General features: G+C 39.4%; 1 protein-coding gene across 1 annotated transcript in view; it reads right to left on the bottom strand.

Moving 5' to 3' along the window:
- The window catches only part of RSRC1 (arginine and serine rich coiled-coil 1), a 326,480-nt gene that overhangs the window by 172,582 nt on the left and 131,804 nt on the right, over positions 1-22,094 (bottom strand). Inside the window, exon 5 of the mRNA XM_040974857.1 lies at positions 3,057-3,093. Coding sequence (XP_040830791.1) covers positions 3,057-3,093 — 37 coding nt within the window. The remainder of the gene's footprint in view (positions 1-3,056; positions 3,094-22,094) is intronic.

The raw sequence follows: 22,094 nt of genomic DNA, 5'->3' as shown, positions 1-22,094 counted from the left end.
ACTTCAGACCAGCCCAACTCTGGCTGCAGTGGCCACGTGGGGAGTGAACCAGTGGAGACATCTCTCTCACTCTTTTTCTCCCCTTCTCTTTCTGTAATTCTGGCTTTCAAGCAAAATAAATAAATATTTATATTTTTAATATTAATAATAATGTGTCTCCAAGTGGCAGTTACAACAGGATGCATATGTAATTTGTCTTATATAAGGCAGAGGGAAAAACAGCAAAGACAAAGAGGGAGAGGGGAAGGGAGAGTGAGAGCACTTCCATTCACTGGTTCACTTCCAAATAGCCACAACAGCCAGCTGGTGGCCAGGCTAAAGCCAAGAGCCAGGAACTCCGTCCTGGGCTTGCACAAGGGTGCGGGAGCTCAAGTACTTAGACCGTCTTCTTCTGTCCCCTGGGCATGTTAGCACCTAGTTGGACAGGAAGCAGAGTACCTGGACTTGAACCAGTACTCTAACATGGCATACTGGCACTGCAAGGAGAAGCTGAACCCACTGAACCACAACTCCAACCCTTTACTTCCTAAATTATTTAAATTAATATTAGCTTTTATCTTTTCTGATAATAATGTTCATGTTCTATGCCAAGCCAAATAATTCAGAAGACAAAAACACATAAATTAATTCTAAATATGTGATGTTTCTTCTCATTGTATTATGTTCTCTATCACATTTTTTAAAGCTGTATTTTATTTTTATTTGAAATAATTATAGAGAAAAGAAAAGGCAGAGGTAGACAGGGAGGGGGTGAAGAGGCAGGTCCATTTGTTGGTTCCCTCCCCAGTGTCTGCAAAGGCTAAAGCTGAGCAAATTCAAAGCTGAGAGCCAGGGACTTACACAAGGTCTCTAACCGGGTGCAGGGGCGCAAAGACTTGGGTCACCCTCTCTTGTTTTCCCAGGTTACGAGCAGAAAAATGGATTGTAGGTGGAGTAACTGGGACACGAACCAGGTCCAAATGGGATGCTAGCACTGCAGGCAGAAGATTAGCCTTTTATGCCATGGCATCAGGCTCTCTATATGCTATTTTTTAAAGTCAATCTATTAAAAACTATACTTTGTTGGATTTTAGCTATGCAGCACTTCCAAAAAAAAAAAAACTAAATGTCCTAGAAGACAAGGTTTTAAGTATTTGCTAAACGGGAAAGCAGAGACAAAAACTACAACAGCCCATGGGTTCCATTCAGCCCATAAACAGTGAATTTACTTCCTTCTTAAGCATGAGCCTGCTTAGGTTACAAAGAATATTGACTTCACTCAATGCCAAATTACAGAATCTTTCAAATCCATTAAAAATTGTTTGCTTCTGAGTACCTAACTATATGCTAAACCAATTCTCTCAACCGTAAAATGCTTATCTTGGAAATACATTTGATATATATACTTTGATAGAAGTCAAACATAGGTTAGAGACAAGAACAGAAGAATATTATTAGAAAAGAATTATTAAAAGAATCAATGATAATTATTGTTGACTTTAATAAATGACTATGTTTTATCAAAGGCTTTTAAACACTTTCAGCTAGAGAACTCTCTTGAACAGTTATTAGTGTTCAAAATTTCAAAGTATAAAAAGTGGAACTACTTTGGGTAAAGTGTGCACTGGAAATCTATAGGCCCACCTGCTGTTGTGGTTGTCAAAGACCGAGAGGATCAGTATAAATGTGTACAACAGTCACTGAAATTGGGATTCTATTAAGTAAATGCATCCATTAAGAAATTTAAATATATAAGTAAATCAAATCAATTATTATTCACTGAGAAATACAAGGCAAAAATAAATAAGTATTTTTAAGAGACTTATTTTAGAAAAAGTATAAAAAAGGAGCTCAATTTGGTAGTCTGCTATCCATTCTTTCTTTTTTATAAGCCTCCAGCTGATACTGTAAGGTGATACTTCAGAGTCACATCTTTAATTTCTGATGCTCCTATATGTTAAATGTGGCAATATCAAGTCGATAGGAGCTCAAGAAATGCCTCTGAATGGGAAACATAACAATGTTATTCACTAATTTCTAATCCTGACAAACATTTAGTTTAAAATTTCTAACTAGGTTATTATATCTTGTCTTTTAATAGTTATCTTGACATTATTAAGACAGGTCTTCAAAGTCTGGATTTTCTTAGCTTTCTCTATTCAAAGGAAAACCAAAAATCCCTTCCAACTCTAAAACTTCTGTAACTCAAAACAAAACTCTCTCTTGCTACTGGTGCTTTTGAGGAGCAGAACAGAAAGCACATTAATAGTTAACAAAGCCACAGTATGCTCTAGGAATAAAGTCTTGCATTAAAAAAGTACTTAGACTGTATTTACAAAAGAATCTCTACCATTAATTATTCAACATTGAGATTTGACCAGAAACCAGAGCATGATTTTATAATGCTCTGTTTAAATGAACTACTTAATGTTGTAATGAACACTCAATTCACTGAGTCCAGTGAATTTCAGACTTGCGATAATACTATGACTTTTTCAATTTTTTGATCAATAAATAGTAATGCTCAATCAATCTGAATTTCACTTATTTTTTAAATATGTTTACTTAAAACCAAAATGTTCCACATCAATTATTTTACATTCTAAAACTGAATGTTGTTTCAGCCAATGCATTATTCATAAAGCAAAGACATCAGTAAAAACAAAGCTGTGCACTCCTTTCAAAGCTGGTAAATTGCTAAAACATACCATATTTATGCATGCAATATTTGATTGTGTTTCTCTTAAAACACAAGCTTGTTTGCGTCAGATCAAGATACACCAAAAACTCTACACCAAACAATTTTTGTTTATAATTAAAGCAATCATCAATCCAAGGATTGTCATTCATTTTATTTCATCTCTACATCAAAAAAAGTAATTTAAAAAAATTTTAAATTCCCTTGAAATGATAAGATAAATGAAAACGTAAGTGCCTTCACATAATGACAGTAAGCTGACCCTCTGGGAGATGGTTGACTTTCTCAATACAAGGTATTCAAAGCTCATTCAAAAGTGTTCATTTAGAATGCAGATATCAAAGATGATGCATGTGTTCAAGAGAAAATTAGAACTTACCAGATGTTCTAATCCAGCTTTGATGTTTGCAGATTCCCTAAAACAGAAGAATAAAAGTTCTAAATAGTTGCTAAATCCTTGTCTGCTTTAATTTATACTTACCTCAAAAATATTTTAAAAATCCTTATCACTTTTAAAATCTATCTTTACAAATGTTCACATTAATACAATTTCTAGGGACAAAACAACTGCCATAACAAAAGGAACAATTTATTCATTAAAATAGTATTACCTCTAAGATAGGTATTCTACAAACATAATGTTTTGTATTTTTCACAATCAATGGAAAACGAAAAGTGCACTCTATTATGATTTTACTATTCACCCAAAAAATTTATTTCTTTATGTTAACATTTCAATTAAAGGGTATATTTGCTCCAATTATTTAACATTCAAGCTTACCGATTTCTATCTACTACCCAGTTTCTACAACTGACTTTTTCCTAATTCTTTTACTAAATATTCATCCATCAACGGTTGCATGTTCATAAAAAGACTATACACATGACTAGGCTGTAGCTCTCACTGGATTGCATGAGGGCCGAGTATGTGGTAGGCAGGATCAGGATGGGCTGCAATACCTATGTGTAGAAAACAGAGCTAGAGACAGAACTGACCCAGCAATTTCACGTACGTTAGCCGATTGGGGCAATGGACTGTGCTGAACCCTATATTGGCAAGCACACACATGAATCAGGTCTGGGAACACCTCAGATGAAGTTTCTTTGAGGATCCCCCAACTGAGTCACTGGACTCAGAACCTGAACTATGGAAAGAATTGCAGGTTCCACAGTTTGACTGGCACATGGAGGATATGGCAGGACATTGGCACCTGCAGAGGAAACCTGGTACCATAACAAAGGACAGTGAATAGAACAAACTGATCAACTACCCCAGCCAAGTGTTGGTAGTCAATATCTGGGCAAGTGGAGACTTTAAGGTGGACAATGTCAACCAGTGGATTCTTTAGAGAAATTGGCAGTAAATCAGAACTGTCGAACCTCTTGAGCATGACCCTCTGAGCATGCCCCACATTGGGGACCTTGGGATGGCGTTGGGTGGCTGTCCTTCATCCCAGGATACGGAGGTGGTTGGGCAGCTGGGTGTGGCTTCTCATTTTATCTCTCCCCTTCCTGCAGATACAGGAAGGAAAATAACAATGGCCTCATCCACCTTCCTGTAGCCCTTGACCCTCTGCATCCTAATCAACTATGTAAAAATAACCAAAAGTAAAAATAATTATTAAAAAAGACTGTACATAACAAAAATGTTTGTTGGTATTTAAACAACTAAAAACAAATTGTTTCTTGATGTCAGTTTTATTAATTTGCTACAAATTGAGACCTCATATAGTTGTAATATTAAAAAAACAAGTATCACACAACAAAATATACTAACACAATACCCAAGATATATTAATCTTACTTAGTTTTATGTTTATTTATTTACTCATATGAAAGGCAGAGACAGTATTCATTCATCAGCGTATGTAGTGGTCAGGACAGAGCCAGGCTGAAGCCTGGAAACAGGAACCCACTCTTGGATGAATGGCAGTAATCTAACTACTAGATCCATCAGTGCCACCACCGAGGGTCTGCAAGGAGCAGTAAACTGGAGTCAGGACCAGCATCAGGTACAGATTCCTGGATACTCCAATGCGGAATGCTGCCATCCAGTCAGTGTAAGAATGGCTAGTTTAAACACCTGTCCCAATACATATATTTTAAGTCATCTTTTATTATTCTTTTATCTGGGAAAAAGACAGAGGCCAGAGAAAAGATCCCTAATCTCCTGGTTCACGCAACATGCCTAAAGCATGCACAATGGCCAATGCCAAAACATGGAACTAGGAAGGCGATCAAGACCTCTCACTTAACCTTAACCTGCGGGACCACAGCACCTGCCCCAAGCTTTATTAATTAATTTATTTTTAACATGGAAACTATAGTTCTGCCAAACTAAAGATTTATTTTTTTATTATTTTTTCGTTGGAAAGCCAGATATACAGAAAGGAGAGACAGAGGAAGATCTTCCATCAGCGGTCCAAAGCCAGGAGCCTCTTCTGGATTTCCCACGCGGGTGCAGGGTCCCAAAGCTTTGAGCCATCCTCAACTGCTTTCCCAGGCCACAGGCAGGGAGCTGGAAGGGAAGCGGGGCTGCCGGGATTAGAACCGGCGCCCATATGGGATCCCAGGGCGTGCAAGGCGAGGACCTTAACCACTGCGCCACAGCGCCGGGCCCTAGTTCTGCCAAACTAAAGAACACAATTATATAAGCTCTAATGACAACACTACTGTCATTCAACATCTTTAATCTTCTCTTTAGACCTCTCCATTCTTCTGAAGGGTCTCAACTTTTTAAAATTTCTACTTCCTTTTTTTTCCTTGCCAAATTCTTATTTATATTACCTTTCTCTTCTACACAGTCTTCCAATTTTTCTTATTTTTATTCCTTTCAGTCCTGAAGCTTAGAAACTGTGTTCATGGTTAAGTTACTAAGCTGTGCCCCCATTGTCCAGACTGACACAAGAGGGAAAAAGTCCCACATCCACTGAATGACATTTTTCCTCTGCCATTCCGTTTTCCACTTGCCTGCAGAATTTTTGAAACCCATTCTCCAACCTCTACCGTCTCTGCAATGCTAATCTTAAGTGGCAAGAATAAACTCCCATAAGCTGTACAAGAAGGCTATTATCCATATTAAATATATATAAGTATTTTTAAATTTGTCACTACAAAATAAATGCACTTATTATAGCTGTAACAAAAATGAATGTAGGTTTCTACAAGACATTTTCCTACAGTTATTTATGTAGCTGAAAGTTAAAAAAAATACTCAGACATCTTAATATGTGCATGGAGTCCATCTTGGAGTGTTTATTATACAACACAGACCTCCTTCACTTTCAGTTCCAGACACATTGTCACATAATACTTGTTAGAAAATAATATAACAATATTCATTATCTGCAACAACTAGAGCTAGACATGCTTCATTAGAATATTTTGGATTTTAGAGAGGTAATAAGAAATATATGTATCATATGTAACACTTCCACTGGGATCCGAAGCATCATCTTATTATCAAACACATTGATAATTCCAAAAGAAATGTACTAATGTCCACACAAGGTGAAGTAAACAGACATTATAAACACCCTCATTTCAGAAGAGGTCTGCTGTATTGTCAGCTTGTCATAAATGTGGGAAAGTCCCCGAGTTTTCAAATATACTGACATTTTAGAATCAAGAATAAGAAACTCACTTAAAACCAATCAAAGAATACTACTGTTATGCTGTATCCAAATGACTGTCGAAATTACAGGCTATTCACAAAATAAGTATTTTGAATGCTACATATAACAGAAAACAAAGCATCAACATGTGAAGAAAAATCAAAATCAGAGTCTTGGCTATTCAACATCCTTAATTATTCTTTGTATCAAACTATTTTTTGCTCCCTTTCCTTCCCTTAATTATTGCAACAGCATCTAATTCAGTCTCAAAAGTGCCTATCAATTCATTCTCGATGCCTCCTATTCATTCTCATGTCTCATGACAGTTTATTCTCCATAATACAGCAAAATATTCCTGAAATGTAAGTTTGATCGTGCCAATGTTTCTTAAAACCTACATGATTTAACCTCATCCCAGTTTACCCTTTGCTATCTTGCTCATGTACGAACCCACAGAAAATGCCAACAGCCATGACAAAATGCTAACCTGTTTTGACTCACCATGGGACCACCTGCCCCTCGATCTAAAATTCTCCCTCCTTCCAGCCTCTTTACCCCTCCCTATCTGCTTAACAACAATAACAAAAAAAAAAATCCTCTCCAGACTCAAAACTATTCTGCAGTTAGGGAATTCTTCCTCTTTCCTTGGGAACGAAGTGGTAACTTCTTTCCATGTGTTCTAATTACAGGAGCATGTTCCATCACAGAATCAATGATGTTACTATAAATGCCAATGAACCTTCCTATTAACAACAACTCTCAAGAACATATGTTACATATTTTTCATTTTTACACTCTGGCTCTCAATATAGCACCTAAGAATAAATAAATACACATATAAAATAAAGACATTATATATTATAAATATATATTTATATGTCATATAAATATATTGTATGTAAACTGTGTATATATAATTAATAAGGGTTATGTGACAAGGTTTGCCAGATAATCAGTAGCAACTAGCTCCAGTCTGAGTGTTCTTATCCAGCCCCAACCTATTTCAACTAACATCTATGGCCATACCACCCTGAAAGCTCCTGATCTCGTCTCATCTCGGAAGCTATGCAGGGTCGGGCCTGGTCAATATTTGGATGGGAGACCTATTTCCAATTAACGCAAAGAGTAAGGCAACTGGCAACAGTGAAAAGCTGCCTGGCATGGTAGTACTAAAGGTGTGTTTACACGCATACAATCTGTGTTTTCAATACTGTTTTGAAGGAGTGTCAGAATATTGGCTGAGCTCACAATAAAACACTAAACTTTTCCATTGCAGTTTTTATATTAATCTGGAGGAATACAAATTAGTGCCTAGGCTTTTTTTTTTCCCTCTCATACTGAAATCACTAACAGACAACTGAATGGCCCACTGAAATATGAGATAATCTCAAAAGGAAAATCTTAAGTGTACAGAGACACAAAAGTAACAAAGATGACATCATCCACACATATATAAAACATAACAATTGAACAAGGACATGAGATTTAAGAATACTAATATTTAAAAAAAAAGTTTTATAAATTTAAAATAAAACTAAGAGAAAGATTCAGTATGTGATCATGTAAAAATACCCGCAGAATGAAATTAATGAATCAAAAATACAATAGATACAGAGAACAATCTATTGATCTAGAAAACTAGATGAACCAAAATTATCATCCCAGAAACTAAAAAAAAAGGGGTGAAAAGAATAAGCAAGAGATTAAATTAAGAACAGAGCAGAAGTATCAACAGAAATCATTACAATTGTAAAAGGACAGCAAATACAATACATTTGAAAAGAACTATTTAAAAAAATAATTACAAAAAAAATCACAAATTAAAAAAAATATATCCAGGACTGGTTGTGCAGTGGCTATGTCACCATGCGGGTTGCCTAGAGAGAGTGCCCGATCAAACTCTGATCAAACCATTTGTAACACTCCTTCCCGCTGATGAACACACTGCACAAACAGTTCCACAACTTTGGATGCAACCTCCATGGGAAAGATCCAGAGGAGTTTGGAGGCGGGCAAAAGCCTGGCCCAGGCTTGATTTCTGTGGGCATTTGAGGGGTAAATGAGGAGATGCAAAATCTCTCTCCAACAACCTCTGTGCCTCTCAGATAAGAGGAAAAGAAATAAAATTCCTAGGAAAAACTTCAATCTTAGATTGAAAAGGTACACTGAATAGTTAGCAAAATAGCTAAATTTATAGCAAAGTATATTTAAGATATTACTAGGGTATTTAAAAGATCTCATCCTACAGAAATTAACATTGATATCAGATCTCTTAATTCTAATGCTGGATGACTCTCCAACTAGATAAAACAAACAAATAAATAAATAAATAAATAAATTAGGGAAATATGTTTATCTGAGACATCACACAAAACAATTCTGAATGGTTTCAAACACAGACAGAAAAAGGCATAACCAGGGATACAAGAATCAAGAGAAAGTTATAGGGCCCAGCATGGCATCCTAGTGGCTAGAGCCCTAGCCTTTTATTCACCAGGATCTAATACTGGCACAGGTTCCTATCCTGGCTGCTCCACTTCCCATCCAGCTCCCTGCTCGTGGCCTGGGAAAGCAATCAAGGATGGCCCAAAGCCTTGTGCTCATATGGGAGATTGAGAAGAAGCTCCTCGCTCCTGGCTTCAGAAAGGCTCAGTTCGGACCAATGTGGCCACTTGGGGCGTGAACCACTGGATGGAAGATTTTTATCTCTGTCTTTCCTTCTCTCTGTAAATCTGACTTTCCAATAAAAATGAGTAATTTTTTTTTAAAAGAGAAAGATGTAGTGGCAACTTTAACTCCCCTACTTTTCTCCAAACACACACACACACACACACACACACACACACACACACACACACAGATACTGATACATATATAAAACATGAGGAAGTCTCAGATACTTTTCCCCAAAGAAAAAGCTGATTTAAAAGATAATACAAATTTTCTATCAGTTTTTAAAAAAATTTATACTAATTGTACAAATTTTACATATTTCACTATACAAGTTAACAAGCATAGTGACACTTTCTGACCTATTCTGCCTTCTGGTGACATATCCTACTCAATTCCCTCCCTTCCTTTTTTCTGTTATTATTCTTTCTAATTTTTAAAATGGTACATTTCACTTCGCAGTCATGGTTGTAACAATGTACTTACTAGGCAAGGGTATCAGCAGATAGCAAGTATGAACTTAAGAAAAAAGGAAAGGGCCTGGGAAGGGAAGAGGGAAAGGGAATCACAACAGTCTCCAACTGCATCCATTTAGTTGCCAAAGTCAAGGTTCCATTCTTTCTTGTTGCTGAACAGGAAGTTGCTAAGGAGATTCCTCAGATGCCTGAATACATCTGCCACAAGATCCGGACATCCAACTCCTAGGAATTTCTCCAAATAAAGTGAATTCAGCATGTCAGAGATTTATCAGGCCCTCTATGTTTATAGCAGCTCAATTCACAACAGCTAAGACATGCAACCAACGCAGACTTGCATCTGCTGAGAGTAAGATCAATAAATGGGATATATATATATATACACCACATCTTTGTGTCTGTGCATGTGTGCATGCTTGCCTAGAAGGAAGGCCAATCTATTCTAGCAAAAGACACAATAGATTAATAAGTTTTCCTTCAAAAACAGAAATCTTATATGTACACAAAAATTAATACATACTACATTGAAATACCAAAGTTTGGACAAGTTCTCCAAGGAAATCAGTTTTTTTTTCTACTTTACTTTAGGGAGAAAACAACAGCTGGCCATTTCCAAACGATGCACAGAAAGCACCTTGCACACATGTGTGCACTGTAAGACAGTGTGAGACACATTTTCGGTTCTAAGAACAAAACACTGAAACCCAAACATAAGCTCCATTACAAAACAGCCATGAGAACCAGAGCAATGATCCAACTCCTGCAAAGCTCAGACTGCTCAAGTAACACGGGAGGATTATGTAATACTTTTCCTTACTCAACACATTAAAAGTTCATTGAAATTATAAGCAAGACAATGTGTATAAAGGTATATCCTAAATTTTTACTGTGCCATTGAAGTGCTATTATAATGCATGCTATTTAAATACAGGAATCTTACAAGTGATTAGAAAAATACTAATGAATTTTTTAAAAAGAGAGAGGTACAATCCCAGACACTGACAGAGGGATCTTAGATCTACTGGTATAAAACCTGTCCTCTTTAGTGGTCTGTCTCTTGGGTTGTCCCTGTCATGACTTCATCAATATTGTGCAACTCCTTTTGCCCTGTGCTGAAAGCAGACTTAATTCAATTATAGGTCTCAAAACTGATAAAATGGTCCTGAAGTGGAAAATGGGAAGAGATTATTGGCAAATGAATAAAGATTTGTATCGAACTAACACACAGGAGTACAGCAGGTCCTTTTTTAATCATTCCCTGCCTTAAATCTTCTGGGAACCATGAGTTTCCCTTCCCCTCATGCAGCACATCGATTTCTGAATTAGACTGCAATATTAAATAATTAATATACTTGCCATGATTGATGTTCTGCATTAGTTGAATATTAGGTTATCAATCAAAATCCACTTGGTTTAATGTAATAATATTGAAAAAGTGTCACGGACTGTTCATCCAATTTGTAGTTGAGGCAGCACAGATAGTGCTGCTGGCTCTAAAGCAGGAAATGCAAAGGCTCAACACGTGCGAGGCAGACATTTTAAAACTGTCCAGGACAAGCTGAGCTTAACCTAAACAAGCCACATATCACCTGTTGGCTTAATCTACAAATGAGAAGATGGCGTACATTTATCATGCCATAGCAGACAAGTAAATTTAAAATACTACTTTAGCTTTCTTGCAAATAAATTTTATTATTTTGCCAAAAAAAAATGCTCTGAAGCCATAAACTGTTGGTATGATAAAGCATATATTCTAACAAATTTCTAAATAAAGCAATACAACTTTTTAGACCTAGTCTTCGTAGGAAGGCATCAATTCTTCTGGTTTTAAATATATAAAAATAATATCACATCTAAGTGATCATTCAGGCTTTTATACTTGATCTCAGCCAAAAGGCCGAGATGTGATGTAACAGAATCAGATCTGAGAACACAGTGAATGAGGGGCGTATTCCCACTGAGCAGGACTTCCATTCTCAGCGTTTGCATCTACATTTGACAAACCATTAGCTTAGGAAAAAATTCTAATCACTCACTAGAACTGAAAGTAAATAATGTTTTCCTCATTACCTTGATACTAATTTGAATTCTATAATGGATTTACTTATGAAAGTGACATTTAAAAATGAACTGCATGAAAAAAGACATCCATAAGAAAAGTGACCTTTTGGGCCCAGCAGCGTGGCCTAGTGGATAAAGTCCTCGCCTTGAATGCACCGGAATCCCATATGGGCATCAGTTCTATCCTGGTAGCCCCACTTCCCATCCAGCTCCCTGCTTGTGGCCTGGGAAAGCAGTCGAGGACAGCCCAAAGCCTTGGGATCCTGCACCCACGTGGGAGACCTGGAGGAGGTTCCTGGTTCCCGGCTTTGGGTTGGCGCAGTACCAGCCATTTTGGTCACTTGGGGAGTGAATCATCGGACAGAAGATCTTCCTCTCTGTATATCTGACTTTGCAATAAAAATAAATTAATCTTAAAAAAAAAAAAAAAAGAAAAGTGACCTTTTTTGAGTGAATATTTCACAAAAAAATGTAAAGCAAAAAATCACTTAGCGAAGAAGCCAAAATTCCAGTGAATGATTAATTATCAAATGCTCATAAAATATAACATATTAAAACAGAAATAAAGTATCATTTCACTAAAAAAGTCCTTAATAAAAATTAAATGAACTTACGCTCAGTAACACTAATACACACAAACTGATAATGAAGAAGACTAACTCTTACACAAACAAACAAAAAATTTGTCCAGAACTAAGTATTTTACTCACTTTTAAAAAATCAGTATGCTATGATTTTCTGTGGATATAAGAACTATTTTCATGGTTAATTTTGTGTTTTCTCTTTCATAAACTGAACTCTACATGAATCTTACTTTTAACTAATTACAGTTAAGGTTAAAAATGCCTAAGAACATGAATCATAAAAATACATCTACTACCTCTCCTAGACAATAATTAATGCATTATATATCTGTATGTTAGGTTATTATCATATACAAAATGGTAGCAACAAAAAGCTGAGTACTACATAAATAAAAAAACTACGGAATCAATTTTTAACTCTACTTTCTATGAAATATATACATTTCAATATATATGTAGCCTTTGTTTAATACTGCCTATGATTTTCCCATCTTAAAATCAAATTTAATAAACATGATTAGAATATATATCATACATACATCATCTACCCAAATGGCTGGTTTCATCTGACAAATAATTAGCATTCTATTTTCAAAATTCAAAATATCTTTACAAAACCTTTAGCTTTTCTAATCGCCTTAAAATTTATTTCAATTGTAATTTATATATATGAAAGTTGGCTTCATTCTCAGAGACATCTTATGAAAACAACATGACCTGACAGTTAGCAAGCATCCAAGAATTCCATTGTAACCTTACAAAAATATGCGCTTACTATTTTTTACTGTTTAACTAGGAAAGAAATATAGAATGTCTGCAGTCATATCCCAAAAGTTGTTTTTGGAATTCTCAGCTTCTCCGTATCAGATTTGATAGCAGTTCTTATCATTTTTCTCTTAACTGGAGAACATGGTAAAACTCGTGGTCCTAAGATGTATTTGTATGTTATGTCAGTAACATAGTTCAGAATGACGGCTTTCAGATGTCTGCATTTTAAAAATACTTTGTATCTGATTATCACTTGTAATGTGTTTTACTCTAGAACTTGTACATCATTTCTTAGATAAATTTTATTATATTTAAAAAATATTGTTCTGTATAAATATTAAAATGTTTTAGTCACTTCTTTACCAAAAAAAAAAAAAAGATTATTTTTATTGGAAAGGCAGATATAAAGAGAGGAACATCTTCCTTTCCATGATTCACCCCCCAAGTGATCACAATGGCCGGTGCTGTGCTAATCCGGAGCCAAGAGTCAGGAACGTCCTCCAGGTCTCCCACACGGGTGCAGGGTCCCAAGGCTTTGGGCCGTCCTCGACTGCTTTCCTAGGCCACAAGCAGGGAGCTGGATGGGAAGCAGGGAGCTGCTGGGATTAGAACCAGCACCCATATGGGATTCCAGCACGTTCAAGGCGAGGACTTTAACTGCTGGGCCACCGCGGCAGGCCGTTTTAGTTATTTTAAAAAACAAATACCATGGAGAGACTATGTCAGCCAGTAGAGTCTGAATAAATTTCATTGCGATATTGGCAGCAATTGAGAACTGCTGAATTATCAAAACTGCTTGAGCAGGACCCTCAGATTGTGCCTTACATTGAGGTCCTGGGATGGGAGGGAAGCTGGGTGGGGCTTTTCCATTTGTTACTCCCCTGACCCCAAAAACAGGAAAAAAAATGGTATTAGTGTGAAAACAATGGTATTACCCACTTTCCTGCAGCCCGTGACCCTTTGTATCCTAAGTAACTAAGTAAGAGTATTAAATATATACATATATATAACATATATTTAAGAAAAATAGTGACCATCCTCTAAATCTGGACAAATCTAAATAAGACACGTTGAATAGCCAAGAATTTAGGATACACAGCAAGCTTAATTCTAATGGCTAGTCATTGCCAAGGAACCAGGTAAACAGGTTCAATTTCACACACACCAAAAAAAAGAGCTCACAAGTGGAAAAAAGAGACCCGCAGTATGTCTGATGTCATTCTACAGGTAACAGGCTCAAGACGAAGGGAAAGTAACAGAATTTGTCACCAGTAAAAGTGATCTAAAAGAATTAACAAAGGAAGTTCTTCAGACACAAGAAAAATTACATTAGAAAAAGATTTGGAACACCAAGGGGAAGAAAACATAAGAGTAATGTTATTCATTAAACAAATTTATGTCTAGTTCTGTGACAAATGTTGAGGAGTTAGTAAAAGCAATAATGATCATCAATAAAAATAATTATTAAGATATGGCATCTATGCATTTGAAACTTGTATTGTCAATATAAGTTTAACATATGAGGTCCAATGCAAGCAGAAAAAAATGCATGTGATGCATGCTACCTAATCTACTATTTCTCAGTAAGGATAAACATTCATCATTAGTGACAATCTTCTTTCCCATTGAGGCCAGGCGCAATTCAACATCTCTCTCAACACATTTTTATTCTCATGGCTAGTCATCTGGAACTAGCAAGTGAATGCAACTCATTCAACATCACCCCCATTCAAACCATGTTCTTAACCTAGTTCAAGAGAAGTTCAGATAAAGGAGAAACTACCATATGGGTCAGAGCAGTTGGAAAAGATTTCAAAGACGACGGTAATCTTAGCTGGATCCTGAAAGATTGATCGCATTTGGGTCGACGGAGTATATAAGGAGACGGGAAGAGTCAATTCAAAGGTCCAGCATGACCTGATATGAGTTAGGTGCGGGGAGTGTCCTGGCAGCGAGGATGCATTACAAGTTCAAATAACTAATTCCTTAATTTAAAATACTTTTTATTATATAAGTTTTATGTCCACAAAAGAACAGTACCATTAAACATGTTGTTCATTACAAAAAGCAAGAAAAAAACAAAAGCAAAAGTAAAAGGGGACAAGAGGAAGCCAAGCTCCAGGCCTGGGGCAGCAGTGCGTCCAGTGTGCCAAGCTCCAGGCCTGGGGCAGCAGTGCGTCCAGTGTGCCAAGCTCCAGGCCTGGGGCAGCAGTGCGTCCAGTGTGCCAAGCTCCAGGCCTGGGGCAGCAGTGCGTCCAGTGTGCCAAGCTCCAGGCCTGGGGCAGCAGTGCGTCCAGTGTGCCAAGCTCCAGGCCTGGGGCAGCAGTGCGTCCAGTGTGCCAAGCTCCAGGCCTGGGGCAGCAGTGCGTCCAGTGTGCCAAGCACATAGGAAGGACACTTCTCACTCATACACACAAAGCTGCCTCATGGGCAAGGAGTGCGCTCAGAAATAATAAATGTTTATTGCAGACAAATTCAAAAATCCCATCTGGTTCTAATGAAGAAAATAAAAGTCACCTGAAATCCCACCAGCCAAAGATAATAACTTCAGTATGTTACAGATTTCCCCCAGACTCTTATACCTACACCCAAAACAATTATTGTTGATCTGTTATTTAGCTTACATGTCTTCATTACTTAATTATATATTAAACAGTTTACTGGATGCCTATAAAACAAAGCTGTTCTTCAGAAAGGTCATGTGGCAATGTGTGCTATGAAAAATTATTTTTTTGAAAAATTTTCGCACAAAAATAATTTTCCATGATGGTTTAGAAATCATTCTGTTATTCTATCTAACATTTTTAATATTTACATGCTAAATTAACTTATTCTTCCGGTGAGCAAGTAAGTCGGTTATGATTTCTGTTTATGGAGAAAACTGGTATAACAATAAAATAAATTATATTCATTTTGGCTGAAGACTGGGGATAAAAATTTCTAAAAGGAGAAGTAAAATTATATATTCACATCAACTATTTAAACTTAAGCTATGTGAATTTGTATATATATTATCTAAACATATGTGTTATTTAAATAACAATTATTAATAGTTTAATTCTAAAAACCATTAAATATAAAAGTTTCTGTTCTCAAAGAAGTCCACTATAATTATGCATCAACAACTTTATCAGTGTTAGTACCGTGTGCATGGGACACGGACCCAATGACACCAAGCTGAGGGTACTTGAAAAAGTACACAGAAAACGGAAACAAAAGTCCACTTTTTGCAGGAAGAAAACATGGAAATATGATCGCTCATATCCAAGGGTCTCAAAAATTTTTACATCAAAATAACTTCCTGTTTCCATTTTTTCATGAAGTCTTAAAAGAACTTCTGCTAGTATAAATATCCTACTACTGCTAAATTTCAGAGAAAAGGGAATACATGTAGAAAAGCACTTTTTTTAAAAGACTTATTTATTTTTATTGGAAAAGCAGATGTACAGAGAGGAAGAGAGAGAGGAAGAACTCCGTCCAATGATTCACTCCCCAAGTAGCCGCAATGGCTGGTGCTGTGCTGATGTGAAGCCAGGAGCCATGAGCTCTTCTGGGTCTCCCACATCGGTGCAGGGTCCCAATGATCTGGGCCGTCCTTGACTGCTTTCCCAGGCCACAGGCAGGGAGCTGGAAGGGAAGTGGAGCTGCTGGGATTAGAACCGGCATCCATATGAGATTCCAGTGTGTTCATCGTGAGGATCTTTACCACTAAGCTATTGCGCTGGGCCCAGACAAGCAAATTTTCAGAACTCAGATTGATTATCCAATTCTTTAATCCTTACACTCTCTTACATCTTTCTCTTCCTTATGATGTTTTCCTGTTCAGCCAGGCAGATAAATTCAAGGCAACAGTAGAAAACCAAGGTGTCGTTTTAGGCAGGTAAGCATGATATAACAAAAAGTCTTTTCTTGTCTGGTGAAACTAAAGTCCTGGTCTAGAGTTGAAAATTCTTGTTCAGTGCCTGGCGCAGTGGCGCAAGTGGTTAAGTCCTCGCCTTGCATGCCAGGGATCCCATATGGGCGCCGGTTCTAATCCCGGCAGCCCCCGCTTCCTTTCCAGCTCCCTGCCTGTGGCCTGGGAAAGCAGTCGAGGACGGCCCAAGGCTTTGGGAACCTGCACCCTCGTGGGAGACCCGGAAGAGGCTCCTGGCTTCAGATCGGCATAGTATCGGCCTTTGCGGCTCACTTGGGGAGTGAATCATCGGACGGAAGATCATCTTCTCTGTATCTCCTCTCTGTATATCCGCCTTTCCAATAAAAAACAATAAAAATAAATCTTTAAAAAAAAAAAAAGAAAATTCTTGTTCAAGTCAAGGTAGGTCTCAGGGCCAGGGCGTCTCATGCCAGGATCCCAGAAGCCAGCCACCATGTGCACGTGGTGAGCTGTCCCTAGGCCTGCCCAGGCTCTGGGGGCCGCTTCCTTCGGGATAAGTAGACTGAGGGGGAGGTCTCTGGGGCTGGATGGACCAGGGTCCTGGGGCCCACCCGTTACCCTCATTGAGCGGTGGATGGGATTGGGGCGGGGTGCAACCTTGGGCTTGGGGGTTTAAACTTCCTGCACCCTGCCGGCTGCTGGTGGGTCTCAGGTTGGGGCATCTCATGCCCAGATCCCTGACGTCAGCCACTGCGCGCACGTGGTGAGTTGTCCCTGGAGCTCTGGGGTTTTGGTTCTTTGAATCACTGCTTAAGTGGCTCCAGGTTGAACCCACTGTGCTTCTGGGATATGAATCAACCCTAAAGTTTCCAAATGACAGTAACTCTTCCTCTGAAGAACTTGTAATCACTGAACAATGATGACCACTGAACACCAGTCCATGCAAAAGCTAAGGCTCGGGGCTTGTCCAGCAAGATCATATCCTATTACCTGACATGATGATGGATCAGGAAACAGGTCACATTAGGCAGGGCCATGACATTAACTAGCACTCGAGAACCATGTCCGGGGGTAGATTCTGTGGGGAATATGTGGGCCAAACCCTGTGGAAACTCTAGCCCAACTGGTTAGCTCAAGAGCTGGGATGGGGAAGGACTAAGCTACGTGTGACCCAGGAGCCTGCCATCAGTCACAGGTAAAGGAATCCCCAACAGTAAAGACTGGTCAAGGAAGCAGCACCCAAATGTGCATCCTGAATAGGATGTGGAGTGGGCCAGGCTGCAACGTTCATCAGCTCATACATGGCCAAATGGAAGGCCAGACTACACCAGGAACTGGCCTAAAACCCAATGGCATGCATGAGAACTGGATCTGGAAGTGGATCAAGTGGAGGAACTTGGGAAACTCCCCTGGCAAGTCATAGTTCCTACTGGTGAACATGAGGTCCAGACCCGGGAGTCGGACAAGCTGGGCAAAGTAGCTCCAACAACTGGCTAATGTGTGAATTGGTAATGAACAAGGATGACCAGGAGGAATGAGCGAACCTTAACCCACAAGCGAAACTAGAAACCAGGAGGGAGCACAGGTCATGCCAAGATAGGCTCTTGCACCTACTGGTCTGCATGAGTCAAGGATGCTAAACCACAGTGTCTAAGGCAGAGGCCAGGACAGGTGAGGGGCTGAATCAAGCTGAGTCAGAGCAACCACTGCATGCGCGTGATCTATGGCTGGGAATAGGCCCGGTTGGGGAGCTAAGGGGACACCCTAACTGGGTTGAGGTTCCCGCTAAGGGGTGTGTAGGCTGGAATGGGGGCAGCATTCTGATAGAAAATTGTTGTAGTCTCCCTTGGCACAAGTGTGGACTGGGACTGGATGCACCAGGTCAAGCCAGACTTCAACACCATCTGGTGTCCTGGAGGATCAGGATGGACTAGGCTAGGCCACAACCCCTACTGAACCATGTGTGACCCGTATGTGGGTATGGACGAGCCATGGCTGGGTTGAAACATCTAACAGCAAGAACCAGTTTGGGTTGAAGGCCAGTAAGGAAAAGCCACTGTTCCTGCTAGGACAGGAGGTGAACTGAGTAGGGTTGGCTCATGGACCCCTGGTAGGCACAAAATCTGGCACTGGGAGAGGTTCTGATGGAGGAGCCTGGGTAATTCCTCTGGCAGGACACAGTCCCTGCAGGTAAGCGCAAGAAACATGATAGGAAACAGCCCAGAAAAGGGCATGGAAAGTTTCCTACTGGCACACATTTGGCATGGGTTGGGGGCAGACCAAGCTGAATCAGTTCACATCATCCACTGGCAAATCCGAGCAATAGAACAGAGTGTGGGTTGAGCCAGGTTTGGTCACAACAAAGACTAGTGTACAATGCAGAATGCCAAGGTGAGAGTGCCTGTACTGGATGTGACAGCAGTGCACAACCAGCATGTGTGAGAACCAGGAAGGGAGGGGGCGGAGCCAGCAGGGGGAATAGAGGTGGGGTTTCCTTGCTGGACAGCTACTCCCACTGGAGAGCATGAGCTGGGATGGGGGCAGACCAGACTAAGCAGGGCTACAACACCTGTGCGCCTCATGTGGACTAGATCAGGGAAAAGCCAGGCTGGGCTAATTATTCCTACTGGTGCAAGCATAAATTAGAGTGAGTAGGGTTGTTGGGGCTTAGTCGCAGCATCAGCTGGCAGAAGCTGACACTGGGGGCTAATTCTGTCAAGTCAAACCACAGAACCACCTGGAGAGTGCATAATCCAGGAGTGAGAGAGACCTGGGAGGGAAATAGTGGGCTTCTCCCTCTTGGGTTACCACTCCCATGAGAGAGCACAAAAACTAGCACAGGGGCTGGGGTGGCTAGACAGAGACACCAACAGCATCTTATGTGGGCTGCATAATACAGCTGGTTAGATGGAACTAAGCTTCAATACCCACTGACATGTATGAGAACCAAATGGGGTGTGGGACAGACTGGACTAGTCTGCTACACATACTGGCAAAACAGGGTAGCGGGTGGGCCTGGTGGGGGTTATTGTGGGTCACTCCAACTAGGCTGCAGCTCCCACTGGTTTATGTGAGGGCCGAGTATGTGCTGGGCAGAACCAGGCTGGATTGTAACACCCATTGATTCCAATGGAAGTCGTGTCTGAAAACAACCAACCCGGCAATTACAACCACCAGCTGATCGGGACCATGAACTGTGCTGGGCCCTGTACTTGCTAGGACATTCAAGAATCTGGTCTGGGAACACCTCAGACAAAGTTTCTTTGGGGATCTCCCCAATCGAAATGCCGGATTCAGAACCCTAACTAAGAAAAGACAGAAGACAGAACAAGTCTATCAACCACCTCAGCTACATGTTGGCAGTAAAATATGGGGCAGAGACTCTATGATGGACTATGTCAACCAGTGGATTCTTCAACGACCTCATCATGCTTGGAGTGGCAAGATTGGCAGCGATTCATAACTGGTGAACTATCAAAACCACTTGAGCAAGACCCTCGGAGCACGCCCCACATCAGGGACATGGGGTGGGTAGGAAACTGGATGGGGCTTCTCCATCAATATCCCCCTTTACCTCAGATACATGAAGGAAACAATATGGAAATAATAGTCTTACCCACTTTCCCATAGTTCTTGAACCTTTTTACCCTAATTAACTATATAAAGATTGTCAAAAATATAAATATGGAAAAAAAAGAAAATTCTTGCTCAAGTCAAATTTTTGCCTTTTCCTAAAGATTTTGTTGCTCTTCTTAGCATGTTCATGTTAGTGAATTAGAGGTTGTATTTTCTGAGGAAACACATCATTCACTATAATAAGTGTTATCTTTACATGCTCATTTAACCACTGTAACTTTATTACAATTATTATTCCTATTTTACAGGAATATACATGAGGCTTAGTGATATTAAGCAGATCACACAGTATCATTCTTCCATTTAACAGTGAAAGACAGACTTAAGCACAAACTCAGTATATAGAATTCAGTAAAGGGAGAAGTTATTACTGTTTATTTAAAAATAAATAAAACCTCAACAATGAAACTAGATGTTACAGAATCCCTCTATTCATTCATTGCTCAAAGGGCAAGATGAAGTAAAAGAAGGACACTAACACCAATTAAGAAGCTAACATAGGCAAGGTATTAGGAATGGTCATTTCTAACAAAAAGATTATTAAATTCTCACAATATCCATGTAAGAAAATTTGGAGAGATGGCACCCACAAATGGGGAAACATTATAGTGTACAATAAAGATTTACAAAATAGGGGCCGGCACGGTGGCCCAGTGGCTAAAGTCCTTGAGTTGAACGTGCCAGGATCCCATGTGGGTGCCAGCTGTATATCTGACAGCCTGGCTACCCTTACGGCTCCCTGCTTGTGGCCTGGGAAAGCAGTCTAGGAGGGCCCAAAGTCTTGAGACCCTGCACCTGTTTGGGAGACCCAGAAGAAACTCCTGGCTTTGGAATGGCTCAGCTTCAGCCACTGCGACCACTTGGGGTGTACCCATTGGAAGAAAGATTTTTCTGTCTCTCCTTCTCTGTGTATATCTGCTTCTCCTAAACAAACAAATAAATCTTTTTAAAAAATCTACCATATAAAAATAATAAATGTTTGGGTCCGGCACAGTACCTCAGCAGCTAAATTCCTTGCCGTGTGTGCCAGGATCCCATATGGGTGCCTGTTCTAATACACATGGCCCCGCTTCCCATCTTGCTCCCTGCTTATGGCCTGGGAAAGCAGTCGAGGATGGACCAAGCCTTGGGGCCCTGCACCCCTGTGGGACACCCAGAAGAGGCTCCGGTCTCCCGGCTTCAGATCAGCTCAACTGCTGCTACTGTGGCTGCAAGCAGAATGAATCATCAGATGGAAGATCTTCCTTTCTCTCTCTCCTCCTCTCTGTATATCTGACTTTGCAATGAAAAAAGGAGAAACTATAATTTTAAAAATTAATTAATGTCATTTTTCACTCAGCAAAAAGAAGGATGAAATCTTTTTTTTTTTTTTTTTTGCTTTCAAAAAGAAAGATAAAAACTATGTTTCCATTGTACGCAAAGGTGCGGGGATACAGCCACCCTCATTTACTGCTAATGGGAGCACAAAATAATGCAAGTTTTCTGGAGAAAAATCAGGAAATACACTGTACCAAGATCACCAAAGCTCACGCCATTGCCTTTTTCATAATTTCCCATATCTGGCTACTAGGAAGCTACTATTCAAAAATGTGTCTTGTCTCTTTACTTTTCTTTCTATTGCATTTTCAATTTTATGATACAATTCCACAAGTGCTGGGATTTTCCTTACTCCCTTGCCAAATTCCCTTCCCTAAAGTGATTTTCCCCATATTATTACATTAGTAGAGTCCTTTC

Source organism: Ochotona curzoniae, unplaced genomic scaffold (genome assembly GCF_017591425.1).
Source record: "Ochotona curzoniae isolate NIBS_2020 unplaced genomic scaffold, NIBS_Ocur_1.0 contig_2599, whole genome shotgun sequence".
Classification (NCBI taxonomy): Eukaryota; Metazoa; Chordata; class Mammalia; order Lagomorpha; family Ochotonidae; genus Ochotona; species Ochotona curzoniae.
Note: the sequence above shows the minus strand (reverse complement) of the source record. Positions and strands in the feature narration are given on the sequence as shown.